The sequence below is a fragment of the Suncus etruscus genome, chromosome 11 (genome assembly GCF_024139225.1).
Source record: "Suncus etruscus isolate mSunEtr1 chromosome 11, mSunEtr1.pri.cur, whole genome shotgun sequence".
In the NCBI taxonomy this organism is placed as follows: domain Eukaryota; kingdom Metazoa; phylum Chordata; class Mammalia; order Eulipotyphla; family Soricidae; genus Suncus; species Suncus etruscus.
Genome location: NC_064858.1, coordinates 62,135,558 through 62,152,706, shown reverse-complemented (window position 1 = coordinate 62,152,706; position 17,149 = coordinate 62,135,558). Strand labels below are relative to the sequence as shown.

Below are 17,149 nucleotides of genomic sequence, written 5' to 3'. Positions count from 1 at the left end.
CACCTGAAAATTAAACAGCCTACTACTGAACAACCTGAGATGAAATCAAAGAGGAAATCAAAACGCTCCTGGAAACAAATGACAATGAAGACACAAACTATAAGAACATATGGGATACAAAAAAAAAAAAAAAAGCGGTTCTGAGAGGAAAATTTATAGATTTGCAAGCACACATCAGGAAGTAAGAAGGGCATACCTCAACAGCTTAATGGCACAGCTTATAGATACCCATGACATTCTTCAAAGAAGTAGATCAAACACTTTTGAAATTCATTTGGAACAATAAACACCCTCAAATAGCTAAAGCAATCCTTGAGAAAAGGAATGTGGGAGGCATTACTTTCCCCAATTTTAAACTGTATTACAAAGCAATTGTTATCAAAACAGCATGGTATTGAAATAAAGACAGATCCTCAGATCAGTGGAATAGGCTTGAGTACTAAGAGAATGTTCCCCAGACATACAATCACCTAGTTTTTGATAAAGGAGCAAGAAATCCTGAGTGTAGCAAGGAAAGCCTCTTCAACAAGTGGTGTTGGCACAACTGGTTAGACACTTCAAAAAAGCGAACTCGGGGCCGGCGCGGTAGCGCTAGAGGTAAGGTGTTTGCCTTGCCAGCACTAGCCTCCGACGGACTGTGGTTCGATCCCCCAGCATCCCATATGGTCCCCCAAGCCAGGAGCAACTTCTGAGTGCATAGCCATGAGTTAACCCTGAGCGTTACCGGGTGTGGCCCAAAAACCAAAAAAAAAAAAAAGAAAAAGAAAGAAAAGGCTGAAACATATACAAAAAAAAAAAAAAAGAAGAAGAAGAAGAAGAAGAAGAAGAGGTCATGAGCAGGACAAGAGAGAGTAAGGGATACAATGAACTTGTTGGTCAATCTTTGGCACTACATGTGGTTCCCAAACATAAATCCAGGAATAGCCCCTGAGCACTAACAGGTTTGGCCCAAACCATCATCCCCTGCCTATACCTGCTCCTCTACCCTTCAAAAAAGGGAGGAAGTCTACACTAATTGCCCAATTTTTTTGCCAATTACACCAATACAAATCAAGAGCTTGCTGTTTTAAATGAGACCAAACAGGACAGAGAAGCAGTTTATCTACAACTTTCACTCATCAGTCCCACATCCAAATGCCAGATTAACTTTGTCTTTTATAAATGAAACTTGTTTCAAGTTCTAAAAGCAATCCAATCAACAACAGTCCAAACTAACAAAAGGGTTTTAATAGTATGTCAACTTCATTTAAAGTACAAATAGATGGGGCCAGAGAAATGGCACAGCAGTAGGACATTTGCCTTGCACATAGCCGATTCAGAACAAATGATGGTTCAAATCCGGGCATCCCACATGGTCCCCCGTGCCTACCATGAGCAATTTCTGAGTGCAGAGCCAGGAGTAACTCCTGAGCGCTGCCGAGTGTGACTCAAAAACCACCAAAAAAAAAAAGGACAAATAGGAAAAAATCATGTAAAAAATCATCTGGCCTGGGGCCGGGTAGGTGGCGCTGGAGGTAAGGTGTCTGCCTTGCAAGCGCAAGCCAAGGAAGGACCGCGGTTCGATCCCCCGGCGTACCATATGGTCCCCCCAAGCCAGGGGCGATTTCTGAGCGCATAGCCAGGAGTAACCCCTGAGCGTCAAACGGGTGTGGCCCAAAAACCAAAAAAAAAAAAAAAATCATCTGTCCTTAAATATATTTAATGACAATGACATAATGTCAACACTAATACCATAAGGTATGGCCAAACTTCTCCGCAAAAAGAGAAAAAAAATAATTCTTATAGAGACAATCCACCTCTTTCCCTTGCAATGAATCAGTATGTTTAATCTTGTAATTTAAAATATTTCCATATACTGATAGTTTAAACTTAAAAATATGAAACATCTAAGTGATTTCATTAAGGGCACTTATTCACCTACTTGGTAAGTGATTGCGCTTTCTGTTGTAGAAAAGTCTCTCTGTGTATTTTAATGGCTTGAAGACTTTTTCTGTCTAGAAGTTTGGCAGCTGCTGGCACTTTCTGGATCAAAAAATTATCAGGAAACCAAATGATATTAGCAGTCAAAGTAATGGCTGGTACCTAAAATAACAACCATAGGATAAAAAAAAAAACTTAAATTATGTAACATGCTATAAAATTTTTTCAACAAGAAAATAATCTATAATAGTCATTAATATGAAATACATTATCCTACTGTGACAGAGATAAGACATAATTACTGTGATTACAAAAATTATTTTGTGGGCCTAAAGATGAGTTAAAGGACTGGAGTACATCTCTGCATGTAAGAAATCCAGGTCCAGGGGCCGGGCGGTGGCGCTGGAGGTAAGGTGCCTGCCTTACCTGCGCTAGCCTAGGAGACGGACCGCGGTTCGATCCCCCGGCGTCCCATATGGTCCCCCAAGCCAGGAGCGACTTCTGAGCGCATAGCCAGGAGTAACCCCTGAGCGTTACCGGGTGTGGCCCAAAAACCAAAAAAAAAAAAAAAAAAAAAAGAAATCCAGGTCCAAATACCCAGCACAACAAGATCCCAAGGAATGGCCACCTCAGCAGTGAAGGGTTTCCCAGCACCCCCAAAATAAAAACAAATTTTATCCAAAACTTTTCTAATCTACTCAAAATGAAAGAAGTAAAATGTCTTCCCAAGTTCTTACCTTCTTACAAATGTCCAATAAAGACTTATAAAACTTCTTATCAACAGTTCGAAAAATTTGGAAGTGCAGTACAAAGAGTCCACAAATTCCAACATACTTATCTCTTTGGTCAATTTCAGAAGGTTCTCCTTACAAAGACATGACGAGAGAAAAACAAAACAAATATTCTAAAAATTCTTTTGGGAAATGCAATTTTTATTTAAACACACAAAAAAACCTCCATTTTATATTACCAAGTTTGGCTTCTACATTTGCAAATATTGTACGAATACTATGTGCAAATTCTTCAGCAAAAGTGCTATTTTTTGACACAGATACTCCTCCATTGAGAGAATCGAACTGTTGTTCAATACAGGCCTATATAGGAAACATTTAAAGAAAAAATTAATTTAGACTCTTACTAACAAGATCTGAACAGATTTATGGTAAACTACAATCATCACTGCAATTTGACAAACACTAACACTAGAAATTTTTTATTTAATCTAGTATTTAAATCCTTATAAATGGAAAAAGTGCATATACACATTATCTGAGTACCAATTACGTGAAAATAATAGCACAGAATAAAAAATAATTCTGGGGGCCGGGCGGTGGCGCTCGAGGTAAGGTGCCTGCCTTACCTGCGCTAGCCTAGGAGACGGACCGCGGTTCGATCCCCCGGCGTCCCATATGGTCCCCCAAGCCAGGAGCGACTTCTGAGCGCATAGCCAGGAGTAACCCCTGAGCGTCACCGGGTGTGGCCCAAAAACCAAAAAAAAAAAAAAAAAAAAAAAAAAAAAAAAAAAAAAAATAATTCTGCACTAATAGACTAATTCTCAGTAGCATGAATCATGGCATAATAGAAAACATTTTTATTTTATTTCTATTATTTTATTCTGATAAAATAAAAAAATTTCTGTTTACAACTTCTAGCACTACATATATATTTTTTTCTACTCAGATTTATGCACATCCAGAAATATCTGATGACAAATTACTCAATGATAAAAGTTGCTTCTGAATCTACTGGCTGAATAGTAAAATTGATATAACCAACAGGTTGGTCAATTTGTTAAAACTGTGATCCTAGGAAATGCAAATATAAGATAATCTTGAAATAGACTAAATGTAACATACTACAATTTCTGGTGGAAAGTACACATAGCATTATTATCCAACAGAGTGTTCTATGATGACCGAAAAGGTCTCCATCTGTACAGGTCCAATGACTAGCCACAAAATATAGCTAGTTTTCTCCAAGTTTAATGAGGTACCATTAGCATGAAACAGATATCAAGATTATCAAGTTTATTACATATGACTATTCAAATTAATGCGTTGCTAGTATAGCAAAAAGAAAAAACATCTTATTTTAATCTATTTAAATAGCCACATGTAGTTGCACAGACCTATCCTCTTAGCCTATGAAGACCTTAATTGACTTTAAAAACATTCTCGTACAAATCTAAATCTAAAATTAAACACAGGACTTTACTGCTTAGATATTACTCCCTTTATCAAGGGATTATCGTAGACTCCATTCATTAATTAAAAAAGAACACTTCACAAAACTACAACTAGTATATTATTAATTTTGTTTTCCAGTAGATATTGAAGTATTTTAGCACACTATCAATACTTTAAACCAAAACACTTCTCAAGACTAGAGAGGCAATACAAGGGTTAAGATAACATGCATACATACGCACACACATACATTAGATATGGTATGTCCCCTAAGCATCACAAGTGCAAGTCATGGAGGACCCCAAGCCTCCAGAGGCTGGGGTACTTACTCCCCAGCACCAAAGGGCAAAAGTAGCAGCACATCGTCGGGTGCCACACCAAACCACTGGAATAGTTAGTAAAGACTCACCAGGAGGGGCCCGACACCCTTTGGGAAGTTCTCTAACTTCCCACCAAAAAAAAAAAAAAATGTGTGTGTATATAAGCGAATAAAAAAATTAAATATATTTTCTAGATTAATTCTGAGCTACATCAACAAACAACAGTAATATACTAATATAGGTCTTACCTGAAATATCATTCCATCCAGTAACTGCACTTCTAGCTTCAGCAAAAACTTTTCAAATGGCTTTAGCTTTTCTTCCTGAATACCAAACTTTGAAGGATTGTGCTGAACAGATTTCAGTAACCTTATACAAGATTAGAAAAATTTTAATTTTCCTAATATATTGAGATTATTGAATTAGAAGTAGCAGAAATCAAAATTTTATATTTATCATTTGTTTGGCTCCACACATTTGAAAATAAAAATAATCATAATATATTTAATTTTCTACTTATGTAACATTTTTGTCTTCTTCAATTAAGAAACTTGGTGCTGGGGGCCGGAAAGATAGCAGAGCAGTAAGGCATTTACCTTGCAAGCAGCTGATCCAGGATGGACGACGGTTCAAATCCTGGCATCCCATATTCCTCTGCCTGCCAGGAGCAATTTCTGAGCACAGAGCCTTGAACGCTACCAGGTGTGACCCAAAACCAAAAACCAAAAACCAAACCAAACCAAAACAAAACCTGGTGTTCTCTCTATATAACCTTCTTTTTTGGGGGGCGAGGGGAGGTTTAGGGCCACACCCAGTGACACTCAGGGTTCACTCCTGGCTATGTGCTCAGAAATCGCTCCTGGCTTGGGGAACCATATGTGAAGCCAGGGATAGAACCAAGGTCTGTCCTGGGTCAGCCGCATGCAAGGTAAATGTGCTATCGGTCTGGCCCCCAACTATATATAGACTTTTAGTAAAAACATAAATAAGCTGAATATAATAAAGGCTGGGCTGTACCTCTGTGATATGGTGCCTACTTTGCATGTTTGGGGTCAATCCCTGGCACCAAAATAAAATATAATATGCTTGACCTCAAAAGCACTGGCTGCTATACAATGAAATGAAACTAATTCCATATAGGAGCCCAAGAGATAGCGTGGAGGTAAGGCGTTTGCCTTTCATGCAGAAGGTCATTGGTTCAAATCCCGGCATCCCATGTGGTCCCCCGAGGATGCCAGGAGCGATTTCTGAACATAGAGCCAGGACTAACACCTGAGCGCTGCCGGGTGTGACCCAAAAACAAAATAAAAGGGGAGGGGGGGGGCGGAGAGATAGCACTGGAGGTCGGGCGTTTGCCTTGCATGCAGAAGGACAGTGATTCAAATCCCAGCATCCCATATCGTCCCCGGTGCCTGCTAGGAGCGATTTCTGAGCACAGAGCCAGGGAGTAACCCCTGAGCGTCACCGGGTGTGACTCAAAAAACAACAACAAAAAAAAAAAAAAAAAACACCAAACTAGTTCCATATATACAACTGTCCTTTAAATAGAACTCATGGTAAAAATAAATCTAAATTCTATGATAGTCAAATTAATATTCCACCATACTTTAAGATTAGCTTGTTTCATTCATATACTATATTCTCAAACAAATCTATCTAAAACTTACAAATTGTTTACTAACTTCATAGAGCCATTTGACATTAGAAACCTACCTTCTAAATATAATCTTCCACATATACTTTTTCCTAATGCATATATTACAGAAAATAAGAAAATATGTCAATATTTTCACTCGCTTACCTTTTGTACATAGTCCAGTGGTCTTTCAATGTGACATGCTTATCAATAATTTCATCCAGGGTAATCAAAACAGTTAACAATTCTCCCAAGTGCTCATACATAGTCTGTCAAAAAAACCTTCAATGATTATTGTTTGATCACTAGATAGAAGTTATGCTTCACGTTATGTTTTAAATCGAAACATGTTTGGCTTAACCACAGAATTAGCTAAAGCAACAGAAAAATCTTTTTTAAGCTACATATGAAACTTTCTTCTCAGAACTACTGGTCTTAAATAAACACTTTGTCCAGTATTTCATTCTTAATTGTGACAGTACAAACAGTATATTTTACAGAGATATCTTGCAGACTCTGCATGGAGAAAACTAAGCATTATACTGACAGTGGGTAAGAAATACCTCTCCAACTTCACTAATAAAAAAGAACTATGTGGAGGGGGACAATTAGATGTCTTCCTATATGTACTACCCAATTATACAGAAACCAAGCAAAATACAATCAAAAGTACAGTTTTACAAATTAAGTTTAATTGACTTTACCTGAAAATGAACTCCAGTTGTCTCTATAATTTTGGGTGCGATTCTGTAATAAAATAACACCCAGCTTAATAAAACAAAAAGCCTCTTTTTGCCAGTTAATTATTATTTTAAGGAAAATACATAGCAGCAAAAGCTCTGAAAATATTAATATTTATCTTTATCAAGCTTCAGACACTAAAATAGAGCAATCCAATGAATTACTATGATTTTGTACTCTTCCAAGAAGGGAACAAACTTGTAAATACAGTCTGAGTTGTCCTCACCTGCAGAAATCCTGCAGCCCTGGCAGCCTAGGCTTTCTGCATTCACCAATTAAGTTTCCAATTAAGCCTAAAGTACATATACCCAATTAAGTTTAAATATCCAATTAAGTGTAAAGAATCTCACTTGAAATAAAGGTAGAGTATTAACAAAACATTCCTTTTTTTTGGGAGGGGGGCACACCCCTTTGATGCTCAGGGTTACTCCTGGCTAAGTGCTCAGAAATTGCCCCTGGCTTGGGGGGACCATATGGGATGCCAGGGGATCGAACTGTGGTCCTTCCTTGGCTAGTGCTTGCAAGGCAGACACCTTACCTCTAGCGTCACCTCGCCGGTCCCTATCTGCAATAATCTAATTAAAAATGGTGTTATATAAGATCAGAGTAGTGGCACAAGCAGTAGAGTGTTTGCTTTGCATACGCTAACCTTGGCTAGCACTTGCAAGGCAGACACCTTACCTCTAACGCCACCTCACCAGCCCCAAACTTATTCCTTTCTACTTTCTAAACTATGAGAATTTCATATCTCACCTAAACTCTTAAATTCTTTCATCTATTCCCCCAGATGACATTTGGGAATTAGTTATCAAGTCTGATTTACTTCTGAGTTCTCATCCGTATTAAAAATGCATACAATCAATTTTATAACCAAAGTAAATAATCCCAAGAACGTGCAATTATATTTCCTAGATATCATATTTACTTAACAGTAAATAATTTAAGATAATATTGTATTTCACTGCACAATTATCACACCATTTTGTCAACAGTACCAGGATGATTTAAAAAAGAAGGGAGCCAGAGTGAGGGTGAGGATAGGGCACTTGCCTTCCACACAGCCAACCCAGGTTCAATCCTGAACACCCCATATGGTCCCCTGAACACTACCAAGAGTAATTTCTGAGTGCAAAGCTAAGAGTAACCACTGAACAGTACTGCAGAGGTCCCCAAAAACTAAAATAATAATAATAGTACTAAAAAAAATTTTTAGAAGAAAATACTTTCACATAATGGTCATACTCTGTACGGCAAGAAAAAATATTTGTGACAACTATGTGGCAACATAGGGTACTTAAATATCAAAAAGAACACAAATATTCCACACAGACCACCTTAAAAAATAAAACACAAGGGGCCGGGCGGTGGCGCTAGAGGTAAGGTGCCTGCCTTGCCTGCACTAGCCTTGGACGGACCGCGGTTCGATCCCCCGGCGTCCCATATGGTCCCCCAAGCCAGGAGCGACTTCTGAGCGCATAGCCAGGAGTAACCCCTGAGCATCACCGGGTGTGACCCAAAAACAAAAACAAAAACAAAAAAAAAAAAATAAATAAAACACAAAATTCATTAAGTTCTAGCCTTCTTGGACAGAGATGTGGGCTGGGGAGTCCTCTTTGAATTACACACCAGTAAAGCAGGAACCTGAATGCTACGCTTACTCCCTGGTGCCATGAGAGCTTCAATAAAGACAACATAAATAAGTACCTGAATGGGAAAAATATGAGCAGGAGAAACAGTTAACAGTTCTCCTGTTTATAAAAAGAGTTAAGATTAAGTATGATTTGGTAATAATAATAATAATAAATGACGGGTAAGTAAAAGGACAGCACCTATAAAATGCATGGATTTCAAATTAATAGGTCCTCTCTTGTCACAATTGAAAATCTCTAATTTTATACCTAAGTAGAGTGACTGGAAAGTTATAACTAATTAGTAAATGAGAAAATTTTAAGTAGAGCACATCAGTAAAATGCCACTTTTTTGTAGAATATAAAAGGCTCTAAGGGGCCAGAGAGATAGCACAGAGGTAGGGTATTTGCCTTGAAAGTAGCCAAACCAGGGTGGTTCGAATCCGGGCATACCCCATATGGTCCCCTATGCCTGCCAGCAGCAATTTCTGAGCACAGAGCCAGGAGTAACCCTGAGCACCATCGGGTGTGGCAAAAAAAAAAAAAACTCTGAAAATTTGATCACCTCTCTTGCTTTTAGGGAAGTCTTTGTCAAAGGTGGAAGATAATTAGATAAAATGTTTTCAATATATTGCTGAGCTCTATCCCACCCGAAAGATTCTAAGCTTAAGAAAAGTAACTAGGGGCCGGGCGGTGGCGCTGAAGGTAAGGTGCCTGCCTTGCCTGCGCTAGCCTAGGACGGACCGCGGTTCGATCCCCCAGCGTCCCATATGGTCCCCCAAGAAGCCAGGAGCAACTTCTGAGCGCATAGCCAGGAGTAACCCCTGAGCGTCACAGGGTGTGGCCCAAAAAAAAAAAAAAAAAAAACCAAAAAAAAAAGAAAAGTAACTAATAAAATGAAGAACCTTCAAAATAAAAAAAGGAAATAAGGGCCCGGAGAGATAGCACAGCGGCGTTTGCCTTGCAAGCATCCGATCCAGGACCAAAGGTGGTTGGTTTGAATCCCGGTGTCCCATATGGTCCCCCGTGCCTGCCAGGAGCTATTTCTGAGCAGACAACCAGGAGTAACCCCTGAGCATCATCGGGTGCGGCCCAAAAACAAAAACAAAAACAAAGGAAATAAGAAATTTAAGATGGGGGCCGGAGAGATAGCATGGAGGTAAGGCGTTTGCCTTTCATGCAGAAGGTCATCGGTTCGAATCCCGGCGTCCCATATGGTCCCCTGTGCCTGCCAGGAGCAATTTCTGAGCATGGAGCCAGGAGTAACCCCTGAGCACTGCCGGGTGTGACCCAAAAAGCCACAAAAAAAAAAAGAAATTTAAGATGTATGGGACTGGATAGCACAGCATTTGCCTTGCACGCAGCTGACCCAGGACAGATGGTGGTTCAAATCATGGCATCCCATATGATCCCCCTGTGCCTGCCAAGATGCCAGGAGTGATTTCTGAGCATGGAGCAGGAGTGACCCCTGAGCGCCGCTGGGTGTGACCCAACTCCTCCCCCCCAAAAAAAGAAATTTAAGATGTGTTTACTAATTTCATAATAACATTTTTCTATGTAATCAAATTCTTTAATTTTCTGTCAACAGTCTAATTCAGACAGGTAGGAATTTATAAGTTATGAGGGAAACTGTCTTAATAACTTATACAAATCAAGTAGTGTTCAAAACATAACTGTTGAAAGAATGCTAAATAACATGAAAGGTATAAAGCAATGAATAAACAAAATGCAAAACTAATTTAATTAGTTTCAGAGAAACAGTGCCTGTTATCTCTATTATAAAGCAAAAACATTTCTAAAATTCATTACTTGTTACTGATATAGAGGGCAGCCAACTGATGGACTACATTCATCACCACTTCATAGCATCTTGTTACAAAACAAGAGAGTTCCTGAAATGACAAGTTGAGCATATGTTACAAAGTTGCTTTTTTGTATGTCCCTATCTCTGACTGAATTTTATAGTAACAACATTTAAACAAAATAGATTTCCAATAAAAATCTCCATTAAAAAAAATGTCCATTTAACCTGCAGCATACAATTTCAATCAACCTTCCATCAATCTAATTCATGGCCTGCACCCCAAGATCACTGCTATCCTATGGAGTTACCTCATTATTTCCTTTATCTTATGTCTCAATAACTCATATAATAACTCATATAATTTCTCCATTAGACTCCCTCAATCCTTCTTAGAATATCCACCACCTAGCATCATAGATAACACTCAACCACTTCTCAATAAATCCTGTCCTATTAAATGAACAAATAAATATCTGAATGAATGATGCTAATTTAGAAAGTATGATAATGAAAGGAGGGGTCTCCAAAAATTACTCTGAAATAATTTCAAGTGCTTATTACCTTTGATTTTATCTATAAACAGACATGTACAAAATAAATGAACTATTTTATGTTTGTTATACAGTCAATGTCTATCATTAAGTAACTTGTATCAAAGCCAGAGTGGTAGGACAGAGAATAGGGCTTTTTGCTTGCACACAGCTAACCTGGGTTGGGTTTATCCCCAGCATCCCATATAGTACCCCTGAGCACTGCCAAAAGTAATTCCTGACTGCAGAGCCAGGAGTAAACCCGAGGCATTGCTGGGTGGCTATATTCACAGTATATTCACTACCTCTCTACTAACGCATACCAAATGGAAATTAAAAAACATAAGAGAAAAAGAGTAGAACCCTCAAAGGTTATCAGTATATGTTTGATAAAGCTAGACTTTGGAGTGCCAACAATCATTTTATATTTGTCATTTGTAGTGAGTGTGACTGTGATTTTTTGATTGTGATCTACACTGAGAGCAGGAAGAGGGGGCTCCTCCAAGAGTAGTTGGCTTGGGTGCAGTGATTAAAAGGACAGCTAGAGGGAGACAAAGCGCCTCCTGTGTCCCAGCACTCGGTAACTCAGCTCCTCTGAGTGCCCTGAAATCAGGACAAACAGAAAAGTGAGTAATGATGCCTGGCAGTTGGATAGGATGCGGTAAGTGGGGTAAAAGGGGGTGGATCACTATCCCTGAAGCTGGAGTAAGTTTCAGCATGCCATATATGGGCATATAAAATAACCCCAGCCTTTTAAAAGTTTTTCATGGTTAAAAAGTCATCTTGGGGGGCCGGAGAGATAGCATGGAGGTAAGGCGTTTGCTTTTCACACAGAAAGTCATCGGTTCGAATCCCAGCGTCCCATATGGTCCCCTGTGCCTGCCAGGAGCAATTTCTGAGCATGGAGCCGGGATTAACCACTGAGCACTGCCGGGTGTGACCCAAAAACCAAAAAAAAAAAAAAGTCATCTTGGGGGGGCCGGAGAGATAGCATGGAGGTAAGGCGGTTTGCCTTTCATGCAGAAAAGTCATTGGTTCAAATCCCGGCATCCTATATGCCAAGCCTGCCAGGAGCGATTTCTGAGTGTGGAGCCGGGAGTAACTCCTGAGCACTGCCAGGTGTGACCCAAAAAAACAAAAAACAAAAAAACAAACAAACAAAAAAGTCATCTTGGGGCCAGCACGGTAGCGCTAGAGGTAAGGTGTCTGCCTTGCCACCCTAGCCTAGGACGGACCGCGGTTCGATCCTCCGGCGCCCCATATGGTCCCCCAAGCCAGGAGCGACTTCTGAGCGCATAGCCAGGAGTAACCCCTGAGCGTCACCGAGTGTGGCCCAAAAACCAAAAAAAGGTCATCTTATATGCCAGAAAATACAGCAGTAACTTCCATTCTGAAAATTTATGTTCAGCAGCTCTCAACTTTTAAACCTTAGAAAGTCTGTAACCTTAAACATGAAAAAACTGATTAATCCTACAGCTGTTCTAAATTTTAGGCTCTATGAGGCCAGGAATTTCTATTGGTTTTTTGTTCAATACCATATTCTTAGCAGCAAGAATAGCTTTAATATACACTAGGTTCAAAAATGGTTGTTAAATGTGTAAAAGTACTGCTATTGCCAATAGAATCTAAAAATACTTTAACATTTTTTTATTTGGTTCCACACCCAACAGTACCTCAGAACTTATTCCTAGCTCTGCACTTAGGGATCACTGCTGGCAGGACTCGGGACCAAACAGGTACAGGAATAGAACACAGGTTAGCCATGTGCAAAGCAAGTGCCCTGCCTACTATTCTCCCTCTCCAGCCCCAATGTTAAACTTTTAAAAATAAAAAAATAAAGTGCATTTCACTTTTGCTTCAACTATATTTTGTTCTGTACATTCAATTTCTGTAAGTTAATAAAAACAATGAACAGAAAGGGCTGGAGTGATAGCACAGCAGTAAGGCAGCTAACACAGCACGAACCCCGGTTTGAATCCTGACATCCCATATGGTACCCCGAGCCTGCCAGGAACGACTTCTGAGCACAGAGCCAGGAGTAACCCCTGAACGCTGCCAGGTGTGACCCAAAAACAAAAAGAACAACAACAAAATAACCCAATGAATAGTATACCTGTATATGTGCAAATATATTCAAATATATAAACTATAAAAAGTAAAAAAAAAGAACTAAGTTAGCAAAATAGGCAGATTTGTATTTTAAAATAAAGTAGGTTCAGGGCTGGAGAGGTGGCGTAGTGATAGGGCATTCTCCATACACACAGCTAACCTAGGATGGACCATGGAGTGTCAGCAGGTGTGGTCCAAAAACAAGAAAACAAAACAAAAATAAATTTAAAAATTAAGAAAAACAGTAAGATCTTGGTAGACACAGAGCGATAGTGCAGTACAACATTTGTCTTTCACACAGCTGATTAAGAACAGACCTTGGTTCGATCCCCGGTGTCCCATATGGTCCCCCAAGCCAAGAGCGATTTCTGAGCACATAGCCAGGAGTAATCCGAGCCCCCCCCCCAAAAAAAAAGCCACACACACACACAACAAAACATCATGACACTAATGATTAAAGAATGAAAAAAGGTAAAACAAGAAATGTAAATTAAAATAAACTATGGCAGAAAATGAGCACTGATGAAGGGTGGTATACATTCTATTACTGAAACTCAACCATGAACAACATTACCATGGTGCTTAAATAAAGTATATTTTTTAAAAAGCTAGGGCAGGGCCGAGTGGTAGGCACTAGAGGTAAGGCATCTGCTTTGCAAGCACTAGCCTAGAACGGACCACCATTTCGGCGTTCCTTATGGTCCCCCAAGCCTGCCGTAGGTGATTTCTGAGCGTGGAGCTAGGAGTAGCCCCTGAGCATTTCAGGTGTGACCCAAAAACCAAAAAAAAAAAAAAAAAAAAGGATATCAATTTTGTTTGTTTTGCATGACACTCCCAAATAGGACTCACGAAGTTCTGGCAGCACTTAGCCTGGCTGTGGCTCAGTGTCAGACCAGTCAATACAATGAACATATGTAGGTCACATAAAATATCCCTAAAAGAAATGTAGTATTTTTATAAAAATCAAAGGCCAAAATAACATATACACTGGGACTTGTAACTTGGTAATTCTGTTTCTCAAAATTTTGCCCCAAGAGGTTTCCCAGTAAGTCTCTGCCAATTAAAACTAAAAGGCAGGGGGCCAGAGCAATAAGCACAGTAGTAGGGCATTTGCCTTGCAAGCGGCTGCCCATGTGGTCCCCCAAGCCAGGAGCAATTTCTTAGCGCATAGCCACGAGTAACCCCTGAGCATAACCAGATGTGCCCCCCCCCAAAAAAAAAAAAAAAAAAACAGAAGGCAAGAAAGAGACATCCTTTCTTTTTTTTTTTCTCCCGAAAGAGATATCCTTTCTATTTCTCACTGTTTTTATCAACACAAGCCAGTGGGACAGCCTCCTGCACAACAGAGCCTTCCTTGCACAGGTGTCTCAAACATCCCAACAGCCGTGCTCCTTTCTCAGAGTGGGGAGCTCTGACTGCAGGAAACTGGAAGCTATTTGTCCAAGCTCCCATAGTGAGCAGCTCCAACCTGCTCCCTTTTCCCATAGATAGAGATGTGGTATTTCCTTAAGTTCAACTCACTGCCATTTTTTCAGCCCTCCATCCAACATGGGAGGTTTGAGAAGACTTGGCATTGTTGAGGATCAAACCCAGGATCTCACAAATACAAGACAAATGCTAAGAGTTACATCTCCTGCCCGGCTGTCCTCCAACTCTGCAGGAAATCAGTTCAGCTCTCTCTATTCAATCCCAATGTGAAATGCTATGCATGACTTGTTTTCTAAAGCACACCCTGGCTGACACAAACCACAATAAAGAATAAGATAGATAAAATATTCTCAATTAAATCAAGTAGATGAAACAAGTAATATGAACATGTCAGTATGCTGAAAGAAATACACCAATTCAGGTCCGGAGAGATAGCATGGAGGTAAAGCATTTGCCTTTCATGCGGAAGGACGGTGGTTCAAATCCCGGCATCCCATATGGTCCCCTGAGCCTGCCAGAAGCAATTTCTGAGCGTGGAGCCAGGAGTAACCCCTGACCGCTGCCAGGTGTGACCCAAAAACCAAAAAAAAAAAAAAAAAAAAAAAAAATGAAATATACCAATTCTTCTACCCAAGAGTCAGAAAATAGATGGTATTATGAGTATATCTTTTGTATCTCCAATGTCCATTTTGTACAATCAAGAAGAATAAAGTTATCAAATCTCCTGAAGACCTTAAACCAAAGTCCTAGAATAAATGGAACTACAAGGATGTTTCCAGTCCATACTAGAAACATCTGGTTAAAATCAAGTGCTGCAAATAAATAAATAAATAAATAAATAAATAAATAAATAAATAAATAAATAAATAATAAATTTTAAAAAAATGGGGCTGGAGCAATAACGCAGCAGTAGGGCGTTGCCTTGCACACTGCTGACCCAGGGCAGACCTGGGTTCGATCCCCAGTGTCCCATATGGCTTCCCGAGCAGGAGCGATTTCTGAGTGCATAGCCAGGTGTGGCCCCAAACCCAAAAAAAATAAACAAGTGTTGCTATTTTTAACAATTTCATCATTGCTCATCTAACAACCACCTACATTAAAAAGTGTTTCTGGCAAATTATCTTTTCCCACCTGATACAGAACCTAAACTACAGGTACAATGACAAATGTCAATAAATTACACAACTTATTTGATAACACATTTTCCTAAAAGTACTTTGAAAATCTTTCATAAACAATAGTCAGAATGCTATCACCCCTAACAATACACAATCTTAACATTTCACATTTCCTTTCTCAGTTATGTGACATTTATTCAAACTTTTCCCAAAAATAATTATTTTTAAATTACCTGGAGGAACGAAATAAATCTACCCATCTGAATTTGGCAATCACCTTCTACCATGCTGGAATCGGTAGCTTTAAAGGCAACAGAAGAATCATTTCAATTTGGTAACTTAAATTCAATAATCACCAAAAAAGAAAAACGTGATTTTTATTCATTAGGGCATATTCTAATCTACAGACTATTAGCTATAAACTTTGTACGGTGCAAAGGGAGATACTATTTTATCATTAATCACACAATTAAAATTAACCATCTGTTTCACTATTAAAGAATATCAAAGAAAATATTCATCTAGCTACTATACTTTGTGATTCATTAACAAGACACTGACTTTAGCAGTGTTTCCCACAGTGGGTGATGGGGCGGGGCAGGGCATGCTGGAACATTGCAGATGCAACTAGAAACCAATTTTTTTTTTTTTTATTTTGGGGCCACACCCAGCAGTGCTCAGAGGTTACTCCTGGCTCTGTTCTCAGAACTCTTGGCAGATTCGCAGGATCATGTGGGATGCTGGGGATAGAACTTGGGTCAGCTGTGTGCAAGGCCAAAACCCTACAAGATGTGCTATCGCTCTGGTCCAGGCACTTGCTTTCTTACAGAAAGGAGATTTCCAGGGGCTAGAGAAATAACACAGCTTTGCACACAGCAAAGCCAGATCTGATTCCCAGCATAACATACAGTTCCTTGAACCTGCCTGCCAGAAGGCCAAGAGTTATCCCTGAGAATAGAGCAAGGAGCAAGCTCTAAGTAGTGCCAAGTACATCATCACAAAAGTCATGCTTGTCTCCCCAGATAAGAAAGTTAGATTTACAGGAGGAACTGCAGAATGACTTTTTTTTCCCTGAGAAAAAGGCAAATAAGTATAAGAAATTGCTATAGGAGCCAGAGTGGTGGCAAAAGCAGAAGGGTGTTTGCCTTGCACGCGGCTAATCTAGGACGGACTGTGGTTTGATCCCCCCCGCATCCCCTATGGTCCACCAAGCCAGGAGTGATTTCTGAGCGCATAGCCAGGAGAAACCCCTGAGCATCACTGGGTGTGCACGCGGCTAATCTAGGACGGACTGTGGTTCGATTCCCCCCGCATCCCCTATGGTCCGCCAAGCCAGGAGTGATTTCTGAGCGCATAGCCAGGAGACACCCCTGAGCATCATTGGGTGTGGCCCAAAAACAAAAACAAAAAAAAGGAAATTGCTTTAGAGGATATGTTATTTCATCAGATTTTTTTCGACCTGTTTATCAAACAATAAGGGCCAGAATAATAGTACAATGGTAAAATGCTTTCCTTGCATGCTATCAGGTCCTATCGTCAGCATCCCATATGCCCAAACCACCAGGAGTGATTCCTAAGAGCAATCAGGTGTAACTCTGAACACTGCCAGGTATGGCCCAAAACAACAAAACAAAACAAAAAAGAAATATTCATTTCCCCACACTAATACAATATATGATCATAATAGTCCTAGAATTTCTTATTAACTTTTTCTTCATCTCAATCTCAA

The 17,149-nt window shown here is 39.7% G+C and overlaps 1 protein-coding gene across 2 annotated transcripts in view; it reads right to left on the bottom strand.

The window, feature by feature from the left end:
• WASHC4 (WASH complex subunit 4) overlaps positions 1 to 17,149 on the bottom strand; it is a 98,844-nt gene that overhangs the window by 70,557 nt on the left and 11,138 nt on the right. Inside the window, exons 6-13 of one of the 2 annotated variants that reach the window (XM_049783149.1) lie at positions 15,654 to 15,721; positions 10,241 to 10,323; positions 6,767 to 6,809; positions 6,228 to 6,331; positions 4,675 to 4,795; positions 2,891 to 3,014; positions 2,658 to 2,785; positions 1,922 to 2,082 (exon numbers count right to left, since the gene is read on the bottom strand). In XM_049783149.1, the coding sequence (XP_049639106.1) occupies positions 1,922 to 2,082; positions 2,658 to 2,785; positions 2,891 to 3,014; positions 4,675 to 4,795; positions 6,228 to 6,331; positions 6,767 to 6,809; positions 10,241 to 10,323; positions 15,654 to 15,721 (832 nt within the window). Of the gene's footprint in view, positions 1 to 1,921; positions 2,083 to 2,657; positions 2,786 to 2,890; positions 3,015 to 4,674; positions 4,796 to 6,227; positions 6,332 to 6,766; positions 6,810 to 10,240; positions 10,324 to 15,653; positions 15,722 to 17,149 lie in introns of those variants that run through there. The other variant, XM_049783150.1, reaches the window with a different exon arrangement.